This window comes from Amblyomma maculatum, chromosome 7 (genome assembly GCF_055883805.1).
Source record: "Amblyomma maculatum isolate TAMU_Amacu chromosome 7, ASM5588380v1, whole genome shotgun sequence".
Classification (NCBI taxonomy): Eukaryota; Metazoa; Arthropoda; class Arachnida; order Ixodida; family Ixodidae; genus Amblyomma; species Amblyomma maculatum.
This window is the reverse complement of record NC_139350.1, coordinates 53,886,506-53,910,056: the sequence shown is the minus strand read 5'-3', so window position 1 is coordinate 53,910,056 and position 23,551 is coordinate 53,886,506. Positions and strand designations below refer to the sequence as shown.

The following is a 23,551-nucleotide window of genomic DNA, read 5'->3' as shown; positions in this document are numbered from 1 at the left end:
TCCACTTTTGACTTTTAAGTGGCTTTTTCATACTGGTTTTGGCTCGCCACATTTGTAGGAACTTTTTTTTGCAAAAAAAAAGGTTATTTTGCCTCCACCTATAGCCCCTAGTACTCGGAGATTCATTTTGAATAATGAAGTATATAAAGAATAAAGAAATAAAAGTGCGCGTTTGAAAGCTCAACCCATTGACTTTCTCACATTGCGTATTTGTAATGTGGCGTCGCTGAGCGCAGTATCGGGCCAAAGTCATCTTAATTTCCTCGACATCATTAGATACACAAACAGGATCTGTATTCTATATGCTTAAAGATTGCGAGCACGGCAATTTATAAATATCTACTGAAGGAAAGCCAATTTAACGAGCTTTCAAGAGCATATATTGAACATCCCTAGTTAGAGCCATGATGTCGGCTGTGACTATTTTAAACCTGACCGCCTTGGTTTTGAAGGCCTTCAATTTGCCAATAAAATATTTCGCTTCTTGGAACTCGGAGACGGACACCAATAGCAGAAGAAAAGAAGGAGCGCTGAGCCTTGCAACTGGAATTTCTTCAGAAGAAACATGACACATATGCATTGCGAAAACAACAAAAGGATTTCTGTTTTTTTTTCACTGCATATATGTCGTATCTCTTTCGAATCAGTTTCAGTTGTGAGTCTGTGCTCGTCCTGTGTTCTTCTCTTCTGCTGATCGTGTCTGTTAGCGCAGTATACCTGTAGTTACAAGATACAATTGCACCAACTAGACCAGCCTTGCACTCAACTTTAATATTTCGCCTAAGAGTAAAAAATGAAACCAATTATGACTTAGCCCTAGTTGATCAATCATATAACTATTAAATTCTGTCCCGTAAATGACGAAGTCCGCCTTTTTGCAGAACCCACCTGCACAGGCCGCACGAAGTACCTCCCAGGTTTTGTAATGCAAATCAGTCAACGTTAAATAAACTATCCCGTAATATTATGCAGCTGCTGCCTTGGAGGCAGGTGACCGTGCCTTAAACACTTATCACGTATTCTAATGTCAACGCTTGCTTTTTCTTTTCTTACGAAATGGTAGAAGAATGATATTAGCTGCCCATTGTTACGTTTCTCCACCGAGAAGTGGGACAGCTGACGCGGCCACCGCATAGCAACAGGCAGAACCGCGAGCGGATCGGCCATTTCGACGCCGTTCATCGGCCGCGCAACGCTTCCTCCCGCCGACAAGTCTCAGCGTGTTCCTGCCACGCGCCAAATGTGTGTGCGTGCGTGTGTGTGCACAAGCTGGCCAAGCCTGGAGATCGAGGGAAAGTGCGTCGCCCTCTCCTGTCTGCAGGAGGTGGAGGAGATGAGGTCGGAACACCTGCGATTGAGTCATTCGTCGTGAACCAACATGTTTGGCTCTCCCTTTCCTGTGAGGGTTTACCCTTTCCCTGTGAACTGGAAAAACTATAAAAAGCAGCGGCCGACTCCGCTGAGATACAGACTACTTTGACGCGCCGTTGGCACGACGCTAGACACCAGCTGTGTGAGAGTGTCTGTAATCTCTCCGGGTCAGCTTCACTGCCCGTTTCTTCATGATGTTACAGTAAAGGTTGTTTTGTTAAAAGACGCCTCGTCTTTGCTGGCACCTTTGATGCCGTCCGCCGTCCACGGAGCCGCCAGGCCAACGCCACCGAGGAGTGCACACCCCAAATGTAACAATTGGTGAACAGCGGTGGGACGACCAAGCCGTAACCGTGGTCGGTGGGATGACGACGACCAAGCCGTAACCGTGGTCGGAGGGACGAGTCAGGCGATACCGTCGTCCAACAATTGGTGAACAGCGGTGGGATGACGACGACCAAGCCGTAACCGTGGTTGGAGGGATGAGCCAGACGATAACGTCGTCCAACAACTGGTGAACAGCGGAGAGACGAGGACGACCAAGCAGTGACCGTGGTCGGTGAAACGAGCCAGGCCTGACCGAAGTGCAACATCTGGTGGGAAGAGCGGAGATGTCCGAGGCGTGACTCGTGAATCAAAGCAGCTCAGCGGAAAAGGCGGGAGCAGTGCAACGAGCCCTGTGTGATGACTGGTTGCCTGCAGCGGAACGACTGCGTTGGATTCTTGGCTGCGAGGTTTGGTGAGTGCGGGACTTTCTTCTACTGAGTTTTGCCAGGCTTTTGTTAAGTAGAGAACAGAGCTGGTAATTGTGTTGTCGTTGTTGCTGGGTTAATTGCAGCAAGGCAATAGTGGGCAGTAGAGAAGACAGCACTCGGAACAGCCATGGGTTTGGATTTGGAGTCGTTGCGCAAACCGAAATTGCTGGAGCTTGCGGAGGAGTTGGGTCTGGATTTGTCAGACAAACTCAGAAAACCAGAAGTGTTAAAGGCTATTCTTGCGTTGGAAGCTGAAGATGACGAGCTTTTGGAATGCCTTGAGATCATTGACGAACGTAAAGAGGAACGTCAAGAGAAAGAGGAACGTGAACGTAGAGAACGTCACGAGAAAGAGATGCGTGAACGTAGAGAACGTCACGAGAAAGAGATGCGTGAACGTAGGGAACGTTTCGAGAAAGAGGACGCCCGCGTAAGAAAACTGAAACGGTTGCAAAAAGAAAGCAGAAAGCCTGTGTTTCAGTGCTGCCGCAGAAAAAAGCGGAAAGGCAGGCGAGAGAAAGAATGGAGCAAGTGTAAGCTATCGCGAAAAAGAAAGCGACTATCCCAAAGGCACAAATGCGCCCGTGCCCAGAAAATGCGTGACTGGTGCGCAACACGTAAGGAGTGGGATAGGTTGTTCCGAAATGTGAGTGATTCATGCTCATATGTTTCTTCGCACAGAAACAGGAAGGTACGGTTGTTCCGTGAAACGGACAGCCGAAGCTTTAGTGAAAAGGGTGATCTCAACGGTAACGCCGATGGCTTAAGTCGAAGCTCCTAACGTGAGAAGAAGCCCGTTTTCACTTGTTGGTGTTTTTCTTCCTGACAAAGGATTTTGAACATTATTGTATTGTATTATCTTTGTTTGAGAATGACGTTTTTGAAAGCGCGATTTTCAAATTTGTGGACGCGTTCCAAGTGCTGCTGAGCTGCCCTTTAATGTAGATGGGGGCATAAGAGGGAAAGAGTCTGGCGGAACTTAGTGAAGTTTGTGCCGTGCTTGCTGGCTGACCAGTTGAGTTTTTAGCGTGGTTGTGATGCTGTAGGTTGTCAGAAACCTCTCCTGAAGACAAGTTGCAGAGTGCCTTGGAAACCCGGACTTGCCAAGGACTTCTTCAGGCTGACTGGCTCAAGAGAAACAGCTCAAGAGAAACAGAGTCGGACGACCCCGGTTAGCAGCAACATCCCGATCCCTCCGGACAGCGGATGCAGTCCCCTGCCCTTCGGGATCTCCCTTCCCCGGCGGGGCAGTCTGTTACGTTTCTCCACCGAGAAGTGGGACAGCTGACGCGGCCACCGCATAGCAACAGGCAGAACCGCGAGCGGATCGGCCATTTCGACGCCGTTCATCGGCCGCGCAACGCTTCCTCCCGCCGACAAGTCTCAGCGTGTTCCTGCCGCGCGCCAAATGTGTGTGCGTGCGTGTGTGTGCACAAGCTGGCCAAGCCTGGAGATCGAGGGAAAGTGCGTCGCCCTCTCCTGTCTGCAGGAGGTGGAGGAGATGAGGTCGGAACACCTGCGATTGAGTCATTCGTCGTGAACCAACATGTTTGGCTCTCCCTTTCCTGTGAGGGTTTACCCTTTCCCTGTGAACTGGAAAAACTATAAAAAGCAGCGGCCGACTCCGCTGAGATAGAGACTACTTTGACGCGCCGTTGGCACGACGCTAGACACCAGCTGTGTGAGAGTGTCTGTAATCTCTCCGGGTCAGCTTCACTGCCCGTTTCTTCATGATGTTACAGTAAAGGTTGTTTTTTAAAAGACGCCTCGTCTTTGCTGGCACCTTTGATGCCGTCCGCCGTCCACGGAGCCGCCAGGCCAACGCTACCGAGGGGCCGCGCGCCGCACGTAATAACTGCTGGCAGCGGTACACAACCCCGGCACTCGCGACCCAAATGTAACACCATCTATTTTTTTTACAAGCAGCACCCCAACTTTGGTAGAGGCTTTATCAAGCATGGCCGGTTTCATTCCTATTCCTTCTTGGTGCTCTTTTTCAAAGCGTGCCATCTTGCATTCATAGGAGAAGTTAAAGTTGGATGTATTGAAAGCCTTCTGAGTGATTTTAAACCCGCGAAGCAACCCCACAAGCCAAAGCAAACCATTTTATGCAGTGCTATAGGTATGAACTCAGAAAGTTTTAGAGCAATCATTTCGCTCTTTAAATATGCTCGCAGTTTTGCGTTCGCCCGACAGGAGTTGATCGCGTGCCGATTGAAGTGCATTCGTGCAAATGGTCGATTGTTGATCTAAACCCTCATTTTAGAGACCTCTTAAATGACCAGGTATACTGCTTGAAGGGTGCGACGCAGAAGCGCAACTGCGGAGAAACGTTGGATAAAATAATACACTGCAACCGGCAAAATGGATCGATGATTTTATTTTTGATTCCCTGCTTTATTATGGACCCAGTTAGTGACGGCATCAGTGTCACGTATATACATGTGCAGTGAGGCGTGACGGTACATTTTTACGCCTACGAGAGAAGTGAACAGTCAACGAAGCCACGAAAGAACGAAAATGAGTCTGAGCTTTCGTATACAGTACTAATGTGGAACATTGTTCGAGGTTATACATTAATTGTATGTATACACGCACACATAAGGAAAATGCGGATGAAATTTGGCAATCTAAACCGATACACCCATTGCAGCAGCTCGCTTGGCAGAGCACTGCATATGATATGCACAGGTCGTAGGTTCGAATACCACCGGCAGAATGTGTTTTCCTTCCAGTTTAGCAAAACTTTATTTCTAAAATATTACGCGACGACTTTTCCCGTTATAAACATCACCATACAGGGTACCTTTCCGATAGCACCTATTATACTTAGTTCCAACGACATTTGACGTTTTCCTCCTTTATACTATAGAGAGCACTACAGGTTGTTTTTCTATCCGTCTCTGAATGTTCGTTTCTTACTGGATGAACGAATTTATTTTCGCTAAAACTTCTGGCTTGGAAGCCAGCAAATAGTGGCGGTCCTCCTCTGAATGCAGAAAAGTTCCCCTTCTACCAGCCAGAGACGGAGAAAGTTCTGGTGTTCCGCTCGGACCAGGGGAGTCCCCGTCAGGGCTTCTCCATCCGGATCCGGCAGGTCACAGACTGCGCCGGCTCCACGTCTTGGGAGTCTCGCATGGACAAAGGTATGAACTGCCCCATAATGCCCCAAAAGATTTCCAGATGCCTTCAGCCATCTCAAGACTTCTAGCCTTTGTAACTACACTGTTTGCTGTAGAGAGAGCGGCTAAATTTCTCGAGAAAATGCTGGGGCCTCAAGTTGTAGTAACAATGGGTTTGTTACAACTAATGCGAATTGTAACGGTCTGCTTCTTCGTCTTCGCCGCACGACGATATGAGGGCCCCTCGACATTAGGCACTGTTGGAAAACTTTAAAAGAGCGCAAACACACACGACCACTAAGGACAAGAGACGAGACACAAGCGCTGAAAGTCAGAAATGAGGAGGATCAGGAGCGGTGTCTTCTTGAAGACGTTGACTGTCTGAGAAAGTCTCCGCCAGCTGACCATGGCGTGCACAATGATAGAGGGCTGTTGAAGGGCGTTGTTTCACTATTTAAAAGAAATAACCTCATGCTTGTACAGGCTGATAAAGAGACTGGTTTTGTTGTTTTGCAAAAGGGTATGTACAGCCAGAAAGCGCAAGCTGCAATTAACAAGAATTTTATATCTGTCAAAAAAAGCGAGGTCAGGATTAAGACCAAGTTTGTGAACTTCTGTAAAGATTTGAATCTTGATTCCCTCGCCAAAAGCATCACTAAGAGCAGAGGTAGCAACCTAAACGTTTTTTTCACAGCAAAGACTCATAAGCCGGAAATACCTTTCCGGACCATTGTTAGTGAAGAAGGGTCGTGGCAGAGAAATGTTAGCCAATTTTTGCAAAGGCACCTAAAGACGCTTGTTTTAGACGACCCCTTCCTCATTAAAAAATCTGCAGATGTCGCTCTTTTCCTTGAGAACACAGACGATATTGGATTTGGTTTCTGTGTAGATGTAGAAGATTTGTTCTATTCCGTGCCTCAAGGCGAACTAATGCTGGCTGTAAAAGATTGTATTGAAGCTAACGGCGACGTGTGTTTCCAGAATGCGACAGGTTTGACTGTGGAGAGTTTTACTGAGTTTTGCAGTTTTGCAGTTTTACTTGAGGTCAACTTTTATTGTTCTTGACAACCTGCCTTATTTGCAGCGCGATGGCATTTGTATTGGGTCGTGCGTGGCTCCCACCTTGTGTGACATTTTTTTATCTAAGGTCGACAAAGTTTTAGATAAGCATTTAAGTGGGGGAAGGATTTTAAAGATTTTTAGATATGTTGACGACTTTGAGTGCTTTTAAGAAAACCGACTACCTTCACCTACCCCTCTACAGTAGGTGAAGTTTTAATAGCTTTCAAAAAGCATGGACTTGGGCTAAATTTTACCCATGAACTACCTGACTCATCTGTTTTACAGTTTTTAGATCTCGAACTAACATTCTGTGAAACACGTTTGTTGGTCTTACTACCCTCTAGCAAAAAAAGATCTGCTGCCATATGACTCGGCGCATTCCAAGACTGTGAAGAGAGGGATAGCATTGCAATGCATGGAATCTGCTCTCAAGAAATCGTGCCCGCATCGAATGCAAAATAGCTTCGTTAATTAGATAAGCCGACTTTTAGCGGCGGGGTTCCCCTCTTCGATCTTGATTGCTGTATGTGAGACCCTCCTCCAGAAGTTGAAGCATGGAACAGGAAAGAGCGGCTGTAATCGGGAAAAGGCCGAAAAACCTTGGTTGTGCCGTACCTACACAAGACCACTCACAACTTAAAAAAAGTGGCCAACAGGCACGGTGTGCCGGTTGTGTTTTCGGCACCCAGTAAGCTGGGAGGGCTATGCCCCCGCATCTGTGGCCAGAAAAAGAGTGGGTGCCAAATTAATCATAAACGTCGGTTTGTGACCTGTTCCACGGGAGTGGTCTACGCTATCCCCTTGACGTGCGGGAAGGTGTATGTCGGCCAAACCGGCCGTTGCATCAGTGATCTATTAGGGGACCATTCAAGAAATGTTAAGAATTTTAAAGACAAGTACGCACATTTAGTTGCGCATATTAGTAATTGCAGTGGTTGCATGGCCCGATATAATGAGACGAAGATTGTCGGCAAGAGCATTGATAAGACAGCACGTCTCAGCTTGGAAGCCTTTCATATCACGAAATATGGCAACAGATGCGTTAGCAAGCCTTCGATATCTCTCTTAAACGCTGAGGTCTGTTTTTTAGATGCGACTAATATGTTCACCCGTTGAGAATCTTGCTTTTTTGGTTTTTTGTTTTTTTCCCAGTGTCTCTTGCTCGCACGTGCGTTACTGAAACTTCTTACCGTATGTAAGCTGCTGTGTATATAGGTGTTGCCTTGCTCCAATAAAATTCAGTTGACAGTCGGCGCTTGTGTCTCGTCTCTTGTCCTTAGTGGTCGTGTGTGTTTGCGCTCTTTTAAAGTTTTCCAAAACTGAACCAACTCGCCCAAAAAGAAGTGTTAATTAGGCACTGTGCCAACATGAATTGATAAAAGGGGTATCTGGAACTAGTAATCCGAGTGACAATATCCGAAGAGAATGATGTACTTCGGTACGCAGTTCTGGAAATTGCTTTGTAGCTCGCGGTGCCCCTCGTTCGCAGCTCCTCCCGTGCCGCCCAACCCACTGTGCGATTACTGCCAGCGCGAGCCCCGCGGCCAGCTGTCCAGTCCCAACTACCCGCAACCGTACGGACCCAACGCACGGTGTACATACCGCCTGGAGCCTGTTCCGGGACACTGCCATGTGGAAATGTACTTCCACTTCTTCGACGTCGAAAGTTCACCGGGCTGCATGAAAGACTACCTCGAAGTGGACAAGACACAACGGCACTGTGGCAATGACCTCAATAAGGCCATTCGTGAGTGCGATAGCTTCTGAGCTGAACAATGCGCGCTATTCGCAGTGCAAGGTCTTACTTTTCTGATCACTGACACAAATGAAACTCGGGAACTATGAGAACTATTCGGTATGTATAGAACGGGACATATTTATGTTCCATAGCGCCACAATAAGACGAGGTACGAGACATAAAAGATTAATACTGTCATAAATAGTCAATAAGTTTTAATGCACAAGCGTTTCCTCGGTGCTGCTTGGTTTCTGAATGCTTAAGCTCTATGCATTCATATGCATTCACTATTGTCAACTCTTTGTTAGTCTTCCCATCAAGGTCATGTGCAAGCTTTAGGGTGGCCAAAAAATTAAAATCGAAAGACTGAAAAATCATATTCACTACTGTACATTATCAATATCGTCTAAAGACTGACTACATTCACTGCCGGGCGAACGCTTCTCCCGTGTCCCTCCAATTAACCCGGTGTAGAACTCTTTACCATCTGATCCAAATTGCCCGCCTGGTTCCTTGGCATACACATCTAATTTTTGCCTATATGTATAATTATCTTTTCCCTGCTTTTAGACTCACGCAGTTGTTTGGAGCATGCTCGATTCTTTCCACGGACACTTTACGCTTACTGGTTAGTCTTGGTAACACTGCCAGTTCTATCCTGTCTGTGGTGTTAGAGGCTTTTATGCTTTGGCATTTCTTAATTACCCCCCTCGTCTGGGTTGATAGTTTAGCCTTATGTTTCTAGCTATCCTATCACGTACTTTTGTTGGGCACTCTGCAATGATACCTCTGAAATTGCTGTTCTCTGCTTCTATGCTACGGTAATGACCCTCAGTAACGAGATCCCGACTTTCTCTCTCACCGCTAATTCGCTGATTGGATTCTTTCTCGCTAGTTTTTTTTTTTGTTGTTTCTTCTTGAAATCTAGACTACTTCGAGATATGTAGAGACATCAAAAAATAAAAATATACGAAACCCAGCTGTTGTAAGTGCAGGTACGAGCAGGACCTACGTAAAATGGGAAGATTCGCTAGGATGCGGCGGCAACCGCTGCTGGAGCTGCAGGACGAGGCTTTTAACGGGAAGAGGAGACATAAGTATAGAGGCTAATGTTGAGAATGAATAATAATTAGCGCAAGCACCAAGCATAACTGAGGCTTTGTTCTGGAAATATACTGAAACCCTCCATATTTTTGCATTATATGGCACAGGGAAGTTCCCGTTCCCGGATGGTCCGTCACCCGAGATCCGGATCCTGTTCGTGACCGACGGCTACGGTGGCGGCACGGGATTCCACCTCGAGTACCGGCAGTTGCCCTGCAAGTCTTCTCCTCCGCAGAGCCCAGACGGCGGCCCTCCTGCCGCCCAGGCTCCCGCTACCAACTCGGAGCGCAAGGGTGGCATCCACGATAAGCCGGGCATCGTTACTGCCAGCATATTTGTTGAAAATGCCGCGCGCGGGGACAGGTTCCTCCGGGAAAACAACAAAGCATCCTGATAGAGGGCTCAGCCGTCCAACAAGGCTCCCTCGCTTGCGCCAAAAAGCGGCACGGGCGCATTTATTGCTCGAGTCCACCGTGATACATTTTTCATTTCCGCGCTACACATGGAGGAATTCTCATATGGGGCGAAGAAGGCACGCCGTACGGCCCTTCCCATTCTAAACAGTCACTTCATCGCTTCGCCATAAGGCGGCGTTGCCCTTCCGCCAGCCAGGTCATTTATGGACGTAGCTGCAGCTTAGCGGTAACTTCATGACTCTTACATGGCGACAGGCACGATCTTTTTCTTCGGAGAGAGAGAAGGAGGAAGGGGGTCAGAGTGTGTATCGCATAGCCTACGAAAGGTGCATGTCTCAATTGTGTCGGTACTGATAAAAAAAGAAGACTCACTCAGAGCGCAGTAGCCAGCGCCCAGAGGGTGGTATAGTTGCACTTCTGGCATTGTTTTAGCTGCGTCACATGGCGTCGCGAGGTATTTGTAACAAAGAGCCGCATATCACGGCGTAGTTTAACGCACGCTTTCAAACCTCGTGATGGGATCGCGGATCAAGTGCCTCTTTGTCGCCCATAGCCGCTGCGCGGAGGCCGCTCATCGATAGACGCAGCCACTTAGGCTCGCTTTCGCTGGCTACGTTGCTTACAACGGAGGAGGCACTCACCGAACAAACCGGCATGCTCTAAGCAGCCTACAGGCTTTTACTGCGCTGTATTAAGGCGAAAGCCTTTAATGGCTCATACTGTCATCCATTCGCGAGAAGTGTCACACTACTTAGCGTGATATCACGACATTGTGACATCATGACCTGGTGACGTCATCGACCATGACCGGACGTGAAGTTGAAAATGAGCAAATAAAGCATGTCTCAGTCGAAAATCGAACCTCCATCCCTTGGATCCCCAGCCAAATGCTTTAACCAACTGCGCCATACCCGAGATCGTGAAACGCTCATCATAATTCCCCTTGTCTACCGTGAGGATGATAGCGGGATTCCGCGAGTGACACATACTGCGCCTTTCCTTTCCTGCAAACGAATTATAGAATGCCGGGGAACTTTGATGCGTTCAATGGAATGCTGCTTGTGTTGAAAAAGGGGCGCGCGATGTACCGTCACGACTGGTCAAGACGTCAATAGGCTATTCATGCATGTATGAAGCTGACCCCGCCGTGTGTCCCATCCAGGCGTCCGTGCAGCACTTTTCTTTTGCCGCTTCCTCGAACTCCCCACCACACAGCAAACAGAAGCAGACCCAGATGTCTAGGTTAGTACAGCAGGCATCAGAGGCGTTCCAAATAACTTTAGAAAAGAAAAGGCGCAGTATCTGTCACCGCGGACACATGTACCGCGCCGTACAGGAAGAGAGGAAGATGGGAGTGAAAGAAGAGAAGGAGACAGAGGTACGTAGTGTAGGGCTACGATCAACCGCGCTATAAAGGCTTTCGCCTCATCGTACTTAAGTGGTCCAAAGTGGCTCTAGAATATCTGTTTTTATTTTTTATTTATTTTATTTAGTAATACTGCGGAGTCGTTTGACTCTAAGCAGGGGTGAGCAAAGATACAATCAAAAAAGGTACAACAAAGTTACACGAGCTTCATGAAGGGGAAAACAGATGATTTAAAAAACAAATCAAGGTTTCACATGCGTGATGATCTCAAGTTATCAAACATTTCTACATTCGGGCTGTTCACTACACACATCGGCAGATTATTCGACTCTGCAATTGTTTTGACAAACAATTCTTCAGCCAAGGGACGATCTTAATGCTAGTGCTGTAGGGCTTCGTGGGAACGATTCTATGCCTTGAGAAATAGTTGACACGTTCATCAAGAGACCTGGGATTAATCCGGACTCTCGAATGACAACCTCTTTTCCACAAATGTGCTATCGGGGACAAAAATGCTCAGGACGCGACTCCACCGACTTTAGGGGCGGAACGAGGGCACTGGCATCGAGGTACGCTAAGGGGAAACTGCATCTCTGAGGATGGCTCACCTGGTTGGAGATCCAAGAGAAGCGCAAGCACGTCATAACCTGCATGGAAGTGCGTGCTGACGGGCGCCTTCAGCCGAGTTGCTCTTCGCCCAGATGCCGTTAGGTGACCATTAATGGATTGATTAGCACGAGCAGTTGCATTACGCCATGTTCGCCGCGATGCACTCAGTGCTATAGTCTGGTCGGCTGCCGAGGGGCCGCGAAGCGTGGCGTATGGTCGAGAAAGATCTTTTTTATTGCGAAAGCAATACTACGCCAGGTTTCGAGCCTTCAGCGTAACATGGTCCGGTAGTTACGCTTTACACCACGTGACTACTGACGTCATACCAACGCGAGAGCGGGGCTATCAAGTCTGCCCTTCAGCGTAGCGTGGCTCGTAGCCACGCCGGGCGTTTCGCGCTTCTCCTACTAGGTGCGCTGTGGTCTAACAAGTGACAGTTGTTGACAGTTGACAGCCGTGTGGTGCGGACGCGTGTTCCATCGCTCCTTCGATTGGACGTGGCTACCGGAAACGGACGGACTGGCGACAGCGGTAGCTTCCAAAAGCGTTAAATAGATGAGTTCTTTCTTTTGTTAATTTTTTTAATTTTCAGTTAGTTAAGTTAGGTGCAGCCTAAAGAATAGATTTTAGCTCTTTGTTCTAGCCACCTGGTTTTTCGTGCCGGCAGCTAGGTTTTCTAGGCGTTCCTTCCTTAACTATTTTGTTTAGATCAATATTTTTTTCTACGCTATTGGCATTCGCAGAATTTATTTTAACGCGTGTTTGCTAGTCGTTTTTGTGTCTTCCTTTCGCAGTCTGTATATTCTGAGAATTCGTAGTAGAAATAGTTCAGCTTATACATGCTTAAGATGTACAATCAAAAAGAAGGTAAAGTGTACTCAGTGTGAGGCGCAGGTTAATCTCAAGGAAACGCGTTTTGACTCTGTAGTTGAAGCGGAAGGCAGTGACTTTTTGTGTCGGTGTTGCGTGCTGAGCGCGCGCCTAGATAGATTTGAATGAGAAAAGGGCAGTTTAGTGTCTCGTGTGGATGATTTAGAAAGTGAAGTAGGTTTGTTAAGGGCAAAAAATCAGAAACTGCTAGGACAGCTTCCGCAAATGGAAACAAATGGCCGACTTTGTCCTTGGAACTAACGAGGACGGACATTCCAGTGCGGGCTACGTGACTGGGACCAGCACTGGCATGAAAGGCATAAGCAAAGTAGGTCAGGCGGATTTTGTGCTTGGAAACAACGAGGACGAACATTCCAGTGCGGGCCACGTGGCTGGGACCAGCACTGGCATGGAAGGCATAAGCAAAGTAGATCAGGCGGACTTTGTCCTTGGAAACAACGAGGACGAACATTCCAGTGCGGGCCACGTGGCTGGGACCAGCACTGGCATGGAAGGCATAAGAAAAGCAGGTCAGGCGGACTTTGCCCTTGGAAACAACGAGGACGAACATTCCAGTGCGGGCCACGTGGCTGGGACCAGCACTGGCATGGAAGGCATAAGCAAAGTAGGTCAGGCGGACTTTGTCCTTGGAAACAACGAGGACGAACATTCCAGTGCGGGCCACGTGGCTGGGACCAGCACTGGCATGAAAGGCATAAGCAAAGTAGGTCAGGCGGACTTTGTCCTTGGAAACAACGAGGACGAATATTCCAGTGCGGGCCACGTGGCTGGGACCAGCACTGGCATGGAAGGCATAAACAAAGTAGGTCAGGCGAATCAGAACCGACAGAATTATTTAGAAGCAGCTACAAAGAAGTCGGAAAAAAAGGAAGTATGGAAGAACGAAAATCCCAGAGAGAAGGACACAGATAACCTAAAGCAGGAGAGGGAGAGAAAATGCCCAGGTGCTTATCGCTGGAGATTCTAACATGAGCAGGTGAAAGCCAGATATTTTGGAACGTGTAAAAGGTGATAAGCGAGGGTTAGTTGGAATTTTCCCAAGGATGGCAATGAGGGCAGTGCTGAAAGAGAGTAAAAATAGGCTTTTGAAAAATTCCGCAGAGCGCTATATGGTGATAGTAGCCGCGGGGCTAAACGATGTCCTAAATGGTGACGCTGCAGGAGTGGTGGAAAGCTAAGGTAGTTGACGATTTCAGGGAGATAGCACAGCAAGCGCAGAAAGAAGCGTTGGTTTCTGGGCGCTAGTAGGCTGGGCGCTGTTACTAAGACGCATCTATGCGTCAGCGGCGGTGCATGTTTTATTAGGGCACCGCTACGAGCAGAAGGCGTGAATCGGCTAAGTATTGGGCGGCTAGTCCTCTTTTTCTGTTTTCCCCTGCGCATTTGGGCTTTTCACCGTGTTGATAACGCTCGCAGAGAGATTGTAACTGTAAAGTGATGTCTACGCAGTCTCCCGGCCAGGGGCGCTCCCCCTGGTCGGCTTTCATTACTCCTCACGATCTACCTCTGGAAACGTTCCAACGATCTGGCGTTCCAAACATTCCTGTGGCGCTGGTGCCCAAGGATGGCGGATTTGTTAAAATGAATAACCCTGGGACTGTTCGAGCTGCTCTCCAGGCAGCCTCTACCCTGTATGACTCGATCACAGAAGTGAGGCAGTTTGGGCGTGGCGGGATACTGTGCCGATCTCCAGACCTCAATTGCGTGAAGGATCTGCTTAAATGCAATTCATTTGGATCGCTTCAGGTGAGCAGCTTTATCCCAACTCATCTTGCATGCACAAAGGGATTAGTCCGAGGAGTAGACTCTTCTTTAACTCCAGCTGAGACCCTCGACCTTCTTTCGGCGGCTGGTGTGGTAGCGGTGTATCGTTGCAGCCGGGAGGTTAATAATACGCGGGTACCAACAGAGTCGGTGATTGCCACATTTGCGGGAACTTCATGCCCGTCAGAGATAAAAGCATGGCCATTGATCTTCCGTGTGCATCCTCTTGAATCTAAGCCACTGCAGTGCACTAATTGCTGGCGATATGGTCACAGTGCTCGTGGTTGTAAGTCCTCCGTGCGGTGTTCCAAATGTGGCGATGGTCATCATTCGTCATCATGTTCACAACAACACGACAAATGCTGCCTTTGCGTTGGAGCCCACGCTGCAAACTCCTTGGAGTGTCCATCTCGAAAACAGGAGCTGCAAATTCTAGAGGTAATAGATAGAAAACGCTGTTCGCGTCGTGACGCTGTAACAGAAGTTAAGGAACGATTACACGGTTATGCAGGTGTGTCAGCCCGATCAGGTGTGCCTCTGGATGCATCAATCTCAAAGGCGATAATGACTGCAGTGGAAGCATCAATGACTAAAATGGTCGACCGAATAGTAGCTACTGTCACAGTGTTTTTCTAACGTTCTGGCAGTTCAGCTAACGCAAGCCCTGCAATCAGGAACAGCCCCTTTCATAGCAAATATGCCTTCTGAAAGCTCTCAACTGCTTGAAAGCACTACTGTTGCTTCGCCTAACAGGGCTGCTCCCCCAGATGACGATGAAAACATTAATGACGCAGAGATGGTAGAATCAGATGTAAGAATTCTAAAACGGTGTGGGTCTCCCATGTCCAATCATTCTTCTCCGCGGTCCCAACCAAAATCAAAGAAACATCAGCATACATTAAAGCCAAAGGATAATATTTTGGGGCAGGCAGTTGCGGCTGCCAAGATTTCACAATCATAGGGGCACTAAGAGTTATCCAGTGGAACTGTCGTTCAATTCTAACAGCTTCAACAGATTTAGTTTACATTTCTTCTCAATATAATCCACACATAATTATTTTGCAAGAAACTTGGCTAACAGCCGAAAAGCATTTCTATTTACAAAATTATCATTCATTCCGACAAGATCGCCAGTCAAAAGGAGGAGGTTTAATTATATTTGTCTGTACAAAATTTTGTCACAGGGCTAAGATTTATTTCCAGTTATCTTCTATAGATTGTGAGTTATTGGCCCGAGACTTTGAAATTCCAGGGCACTGTCCGTTTTCCTTAGTGAATGCTTATTTCCCTAGCGGTGTACAAGATACAAAACCTCTAGATCTGCTATTAGTTAATTGTCGAAACTCAGTTCTTCTGGCTGGTGATTTTAATTCACATCATGTGTCATGGGGCTACAAGACAGATAGTTGTGGCAAGCGTCTTTGGGATTGGATAACAAATAATAACTTTTCCTGTAGAAATTCGGGTTCGGCCACTTTTATAAGAAAACACAGTCAATCTGTGTTAGATTTAACTTTTACCTCGCCCAATCTCTTCGTTAATAATTGGTCGACCCTTGATTGTGGCACCTCTAGTGACCACATACCGATTGCGTTTGAGGTTAATCACCCTGTAACTCCAGCGACTTCTCAGTTGAAGTCATTTATCAACTATAATAACTTTCAGCCAACGTTACGCTCTAATCTTGAGTCATTGACTAACACGGATGAAGAACAAAAATCAAAACGCTTATGCTCGGTGATTGAGGATTGCCGTAAAAAGTCTGAGATCTTGGTACGGAGCTCAAAGAGGAATACTTCAGCTGTTTGGTGGAATGTTGATTGTTCCCGAGATTACAGACGTAGAAAGGCGGCATGGAAAAAGCTTCTCCACAACCAGTGCCCGAAAAACTGGCAGGATTACAAGTTCATTGCAGCTACTTTTAAACGTACAGTTGCAAAAGCGAAGGACGAGTATGATGCTAAGCATTTTGATTTCCTCTCTAAATCTGGCAATCGAACTGCTCTTTTTGGTTTTTTACGCTCGCGGAAAAAGATTCCGCAAGCACAAAATCTACATTCCTTTATTTTGACTCCCCATGAAGCAATAGACACAACTGAAGCAATTGCCAAAGGACTGCAGAAGCGTTTCTCGTCTACACTTTCTTCATGCTCGATATGTGTAATGCCAATGGATCCAGTTAATTGTCATCCTCAAATTTCTATTTCTGAGCTTTCTCCTATAGTTAAGAGATTACCAGCCGCTGCTCTCGGTCCTGATAACGTAACTTCAAAAATGTTAAAAATTCTTTCTGAGGAGTCACCTGACACGTTATTAGAGCTAGTAAATTATTCCATCAAACATGCTTGGATACAGCCAGAATGGAAACTTGCCAAAATAATTCCTTTACTTAAGAATAAAGGCGGTGCCTTGTCCATTGATAATATTAGACCAATTGCATTAACATCAAACATTGTAAAATTAATTGAAAGAGTCATACTTATACGTGTTTCGGAATTCATGAATAAAGAAAATATCCTCAGCCCTTGCCAAATTGGTTTCCGTCAAAAGTGTTCCATCTGGAATGCGCATGCTGATCTCGAGAGTCGAGTTCTTTTAGCGCGTCGCCAAAAAATGCACGCTGCCTTGATAACGCTAGATATAGCCAAGGCCTATGATAGCGTTGAGCACAGCATTCTATTGCAAAAATTAAAATCTTTTCAGTTTCCACATTATTTAGTAGCCTGGATATCTGAATTCCTCCAAAACCGAGAGTTTTACTGTGCATTAAATGGCGTCCATTCTGGCAGATATAAGCAAGCCAGGGGAGTGCCGCAAGGAGCAGTCCTTTCACCAGTCCTTTTCAACATACTACTCAGCTCAATACTAGTTAATCATGACGTTCGCACTTACGTATATGCGGATGATATTGCGTTTTTTGCAACTGCATCGGATATTCAATCCCTTTACCTCCACTTGCAAACGTACCTAAACTCTATTGAGAATTGGTTGTGTGGATTGCGTCTCACATTAAATGTCAACAAAAGCGCAGTCCTCGTATTTAATATAAAAGATTCTGTAAGTCTGTCTGTAATGTATCAGCAGCAAATAATACCACAGGTTAAATCATTAAAGTATTTAGGGGTCACTTATGATGATAATCTTTCATGGCAGCCCCACATTAACCATATTGCTACGAAAGGGGCTCAGGCCGTGGGCATGTTGCGCCGAATTAGTCGTCCCAGGTCTGGAATGCGGAGAGATGTCCTTTTAATGATTTATGTTATGTATGTGCGTCCAATTTTAGAGTTCGGTTCAGTCTTGTTTTCTGGATCAGCAACTTATAAAATTCGACCGCTTGTTCTGTTGGAGCGAGAAGCACTTCGGTTGTGTTTGGGACTTCCAAATTTGTTGCCAACAATGTGCTCTATTTTGAAGCCCGGATTCCACCCTTGATATATAGATTACAAATTCTAACCGTTCAGACGTACTTAAGGATATATGAATCAGAGTTTCACCGATCTATGTCTATTTTTTGCTGTCAACCGACCTCCTTTTTCGGTGTCCATTGGTCTAAATTTCACACCGCGCAGGTTGTTATGGTCAAAAATTTTCTGGACCCTTTAAATGTTTCCCTTGTTAGTATTCTACTCATACAAACCATCGGTTCATCTATTAAAATTGTCTTTGACGACATATTCCCGAATAATGCTAAAAACTTATCATCCGTTATTCTAAACGGATTATTAGAACATCATTTAAGAAGTCTTTCTGCTAGTTTAGTTGTAGCTACTGACGCATCTCAAAGTAATGAAAAGGCGGGTGTGGGTATATATTGTCCACATTTAGACTGGTCTTTTTCTGTCCGGCTTCCGGACTTCACCCCAGTTTTTGAGGCGGAGTTTCTGGCGGTGGTACTCGCTTTACGGAAATTAGACTCCTCTTTTTCTAAAGTGACAGTAATTTCCGACTCTCTATCCTTGTGTTCATCTCTCTCTTCGTCGGTGGATTCTGCAATAGTAAAAACCTTTGTCTCCCTGATCCCTAGACATTTGAAAATTGTACATATGGTATGGGTACCAGGCCACAGCAATGTGACTTTAAATGAATATGCTGACAATTTGGCAAAAGAGTCCCTTAATGGCCCCGTATTATCTATCCTTCCGGCGACCGCGTACATCACCGCAGCGAGGTTTCGAAGAAACGTCCTATTAAATATGAAGAATGGACATCTTTTAAGATCTGATGACTACCTGCATCTAAATTATTCTTGGAATAGAAATTTATGTCATTCACGGCACTTGAGATTTCACTAACAAGGCTGCGATGCCGTATCCCGCCTTTAAATTTCTATCTTTACAGGTCTGGTTTGGCACTGCCTCCCGTTTGCGCATTTTGCGGTGAACAAGAAACATCAGATCACTTTTTATTGTTTTGCCGCCGCTTTACTACGCTGAGAAAACAGTTGATGGAAAGGCCATTGCAACAGCTTGGCCTTAGTTTAAGCAGCCCGACATTGTTATCATTTGGCGCCACCATCCTTGGGCACAGTCACAGGTCTGTGTTTACCGCAATGCAAAATTTTTTACTGGACTCAAATCGTTTGTCTTGCTAAATATTTCAACATCACTTGTTCTACAATTATAGTGTCAATCTCCCGTGAGTGTTACCACTTTTCACTTTATATTTCACTTATTTCCCGTTTTGTTTCCTTTACTCTACCCCTCAAATCATTTTTTTTAATGCAAGTATATTAAAAAAAAATATTCTTTGCTACCCAATTCTTGGCCGATCCCCCTCCGTGGGTATGTGCCATAAGTTATTTGGACAACAACAACAACAAGCGCAGATAGTTGTATGCACAGTACCGGTGGTGCTAGGATTGAACGGAAAGCTGGAAAAGGACGTGGTGACAGTTAATCAGGACATAAGAAAGTTAAGCCCGCAGAAGCGTTTCGAAGTGGTTAAGGTAAACAGGGAGGTGCATAAAGAAGGTTTTGGCAGAGCTTTTCAGCGAGATGGCATTCATTTTAACAGATGGGTTGGAGCAGAGATCGGCTGGCGCCTGGCAGGCAGGGCTGTAGCTTTTTTATAGGGTCCACGAGGGCTCCATGCACAGAAGTAGTTAGAAGTGAAGCAGAAGAAAGCGTAATAACGGAGGCTGATGGTTGGTTTGGTTTGTGAGGTTTAACGTCCCAAAGCGACTCAGGCTATGAGAGACGCCGTAGTGGAGGACTCCGGTAGTTTCGACCACCTGGGGTTCTTTAACGTGCACTGACATCGCACAGCACATGGACGCCCCTCGGTTTCGCATCCATCAAAACGCAGCCGCCGAGGCCGGGATTCGACCCGCTTCCTTGGGCACAGTAGTCGAGTGCCGTAACCGCTGCGCCATCCCGGCGGGGCTTCCCGGAGGCTGAGCCCCAAAAAATAGCAAGGAGGAGGTCGAAAAAGAAAAGTAAAAAAAGATTTACCACTGGGATCAGCTACAAAACATGCAAGGTGGTAGAAAGAGTGAAATGGCTAGATATATAACAGCAGTTGAAGGATGACAAAATAGGTGTGTACGCTCTATGCGAGGCTCATCTCAGGGATCTAGAAGATCCGCCGTTTATAGAAGGCTACGTCTGGGAAGGGTGCAACAGAACGAGAACGGAAAAAAAGGGTGGAGGGGTAGGTATGTTGATACACCAGGGAAAAAATTGGCAAAGAATAAAATCATCTTGTAAATAACATATCTGGGTATCAGGAACAATTGCCGGCATAAGGACATGGCTAGGGGTAGTTTATTTAGGAATAGAACACCGATGCAGGCAAGAAAACAAAGATCTTGTTGAATGTCTCAGTGACGATCTAAGCCAGTTTGGAGGCGGGGCCGATATTATTCTGCTGGGGGACATGAACGGCCACATCGATGATCTGGATGGATACACGGATTATAACTGGAAGCTAATGCTAGATTTCTGTGAGCGACACGATATAGTTATAGTAAATACAGAAACAAAATGGGCGAAGGACAAATCACGTGGTAATTCCGTAACAGGCACACGACCATTGACTACTGTCTAATGTCGAAGGCAAGTTATAGCAAGGTCACAAAAATGGAAATAGACGAAGAAGGGGAGTGTAGTCTGGAAAGTGATCATAAACGTATTAGTCTGCAGATGGGGCCCTTGACGAAAAGAAAAATAGAACTTAGACAAAAAGTAAACGCAAAATTAAACGAAGATCAAATAGCGCAGATGGCATCAGACATAGAGGAAGCAATAGAGAAAAGCCCCATGGATGACTGGGATTATGAATAGGTAGAACTACTCATGAGGAGGAAAATTAAGGAGGTTAAAGTAGCAAACCGCGGGAATTGAAAGAGGGAGCCACGGAGCTGGTGGAATAAAGAAATCAGGGAAGCCATTGAACAACGGCGGGCTGCTTCAAAGGAACACGGAGAGGCAAAGAAAGCACAGGTATCTCAGTAGGAAATTAACCAAAAATAGGAATCATATCAACAAAAGAAACTTGAGGTACAGGCCCTCGTCCAAAGTAAAATAAAGCAGTCCAACGATCGCTGCATGGCTGACAAACACGATGCCTCTAGAGGTGGACAAAGAAAATTCTGGAACTATATAAGCTGACTAGCTAAAAAGAATCTAAGAAAGCAGGACCGGATTCAAGATAACGAGGGAAATTGTTTAAAGGGAGACAACGCAGTGAACTACATCACATCAGTTATAGCCGAGTCATTTAAGAGCGACAATAGGGTTATCTCCGCAAATCCGGACAAGATAGCAGAATACAAAGCAGCTTAGAAGTGACCAATCTGAACTGGAAAAGGGCAGAAACAGATATTCCTAAAAACACATCTACAGGAATAGATGGAATTCCGATCAAGCTGATAATTGAACTTGGTCCAAGAAGTAAGGAAATGTTGTTAAAAGTTTTGGAAACAGTCATAACGAATAAGCAAATTCCGGACAGCTGGCGGCAGAGTAAAATGAATTTGATTTATAAAGGGAAAGGTGAAAGAATTCATATAAAATCCTACAGGCCGATTATTATACCATTTGTTGTGTACAGGTTGGCCACGCAGGCTGTGAAATTAATGGCGCAAGAATGGGTAGAAAGTAACAAGATACTCGTAGAACTTCAAAACGGCTTTAGAAATGGTAGGCGCTCAGGCGATAGCCTGTTCGTGCTTACCCAATGCATCGAAATATCTAGAGTGGAAAATAGACCTTTGTATTTGGCCTTCCTGGACATAAACGGGGCGTACGACAACGTAAGCAGGGAACTCCTGTGGAACATATTAAAAGAAGAAGGTATCGGTTATGAGATAACAGAGTTCCTAGAGGAAATATACCGGGATAACAAAGTAGAAATTACATGGGAAGGGATAAGAAGTAGGGAAGCTGTCAAGGTATGCAAAGGATGAAGACAAGGCAGTCCTCTATCACCGCTGCTGTTCATGCTTTATATGATAAGCCTGGAACGGAGGATAGAAGACAGTAACCTAGGTTTTAACCTGTCATATAGATTAGGTGGAAAGGCGGTATAGCAGCGCCTCCCCGGTTTGATGTATGCAGACGATATTGTGCTGCTAGCTGAGAGTCTGGAAGAATTGCGAACTCTAGTTATGTATTGCGGAGACGAAGGGGACGCTCTAGGCTTCAGTTTAAGCGCAGTTAAGTCGGGTCTGATGATTTTCAACGGCTCAACTGATCAGGGTCTTAAAATACAAGGCCATGAAATACCTAGAGTAGCAGAACATAAATATCTGGGGGTAGGGGTAAACGAAGGATTGGCATACGTTGGAAAGCATGAGCAATCGCTTAAGGCCAAAGGGCGATTAAATACTGTGATAATGAAGCATAAGGCTTTGTGTGGATACAATAGGTATGAGGTTTTGAGGGGTATTTGGAAAGGAATTATGGTGCCCGGACTTTCGGAAATGCGGTTTTGTGCCTAAAATCAGAAGTACAGTCGACATTAGAAATAAATAAGAGAGCCGTCGGACGATTACCACTAGGTGCCCACGGCGAAACCACAAATGAGGTGGTACAGGGAGATATGGGCTGGGCATCTTTCGAAGTACGGGAAGTTCAGAGTAAAATATTATATGAGGAACGCCTGAGTAAATTGGACAGTAACAGATGGGCAGCTAAAGTACTAAAATACCTATAGGAAAAAAGCGTTGACTCACAATTGAGGAAAAGAACTAGGAAATTAACCAGAAATTATGCTGGTCACAAGGACGAAGAAATAAAGAGCGCTAAGCAAGAAGTGAAAAACACAGAAGGTAAAAATTGGATAAATTCGATGGGAAAGGAACAGAGTGTGGAATTATGCCGAAAGTGGAAAATGCAGATCAAGAAGGAAGCTTTCTTTGATAACTCAAGAGACAGTGCCCTACTTTTTGAAGCTACATCAGGGTGCCTTAGAACACGCAGATACAAAAAGAAATTTGACAATGAAGATGGCGCATGTGCTGTATGTGGTAACTGCAGTGAAACAATTGACCATATTATACTCGAATGTAATGGTATCCATCCGGAAGTCGATGCAGGCACAGTCACTCTTCCTGAAGGTCGGGGGTTTAGAGATACCGGTGGCCGGGGGAGTAAACCTGCGGTGGAAGCTAGCAAAAAAACGACTGGAAGATTGGTGGCTTAATAGCGGAAAAGTGACATAATGTTAGTAATGTAGAAACTAAAATTCAATAAATATATATAGAATGATGGTATATTTAACTAATCTAAAACAATAATTATGATATAGGGAGAAAAATGACCATGATAGCCGCTGCTACCACCCTGTTTCAAAGGGGACGCTCGTATATTCCATCCATCGATCCATGGTAGGGTGACTCGATGCGCGCGCCCCCCTACGCCGCTCCGGAAGGTGGGGAAATTCTTTGAAAGGGTCAATGCCGCCTGTATGCCTCCATAATTTAGCCCACGCAAGTGTGTCCCGCTTTTGCGGCGGCTGTCGCGTGGCGTTCCTTCGCGCTCGTTCAAGTTTGGGATTGCAGATGGCAGGAACGCTAGACAAGATGAGACTTCTAGAGGAAAGGCGCAGTATCTCACACTTTCGTTTGGATGGTACGCCATTGATCCTGTCGCGTGGCGGTCCTTGGTGCGCGTTCAAGTTTGGTATTGCAGATGGCAGGAACGCTAGACAAGATGAGACTTCTAGAGGAAAGGCGCAGTATCTCACACTTTCGTTTGGATGGTACGCCATTGATCCTGTCGCGTGGCGGTCCTTGGTGCGCGTTCAAGTTTGGTATTGCAGATGGCAGGAATGCTAGACAAGATGAGACTTCTAGAGGAAAGGCGCAGTATCTCACACTTTCGTTTGGATGGTACGCCATTGATCCTGTC

At 46.0% G+C, this 23,551-nt stretch overlaps 1 protein-coding gene across 1 annotated transcript in view; it reads left to right on the top strand.

Annotated features, from left to right (window-relative positions):
* Positions 1–10,424, top strand: part of LOC146183224 (cubilin-like) — a 184,804-nt gene extending 174,380 nt beyond the window's left edge. Inside the window, exons 26-28 of the mRNA XM_084608348.1 lie at positions 5,126–5,272; positions 7,800–8,057; positions 9,260–10,424. Coding sequence (XP_084464474.1) covers positions 5,126–5,272; positions 7,800–8,057; positions 9,260–9,546 — 692 coding nt within the window. The 3' untranslated portion in view covers positions 9,547–10,424. The remainder of the gene's footprint in view (positions 1–5,125; positions 5,273–7,799; positions 8,058–9,259) is intronic.
* The last annotated feature ends 13,127 nt before the right edge of the window (positions 10,425–23,551 follow it).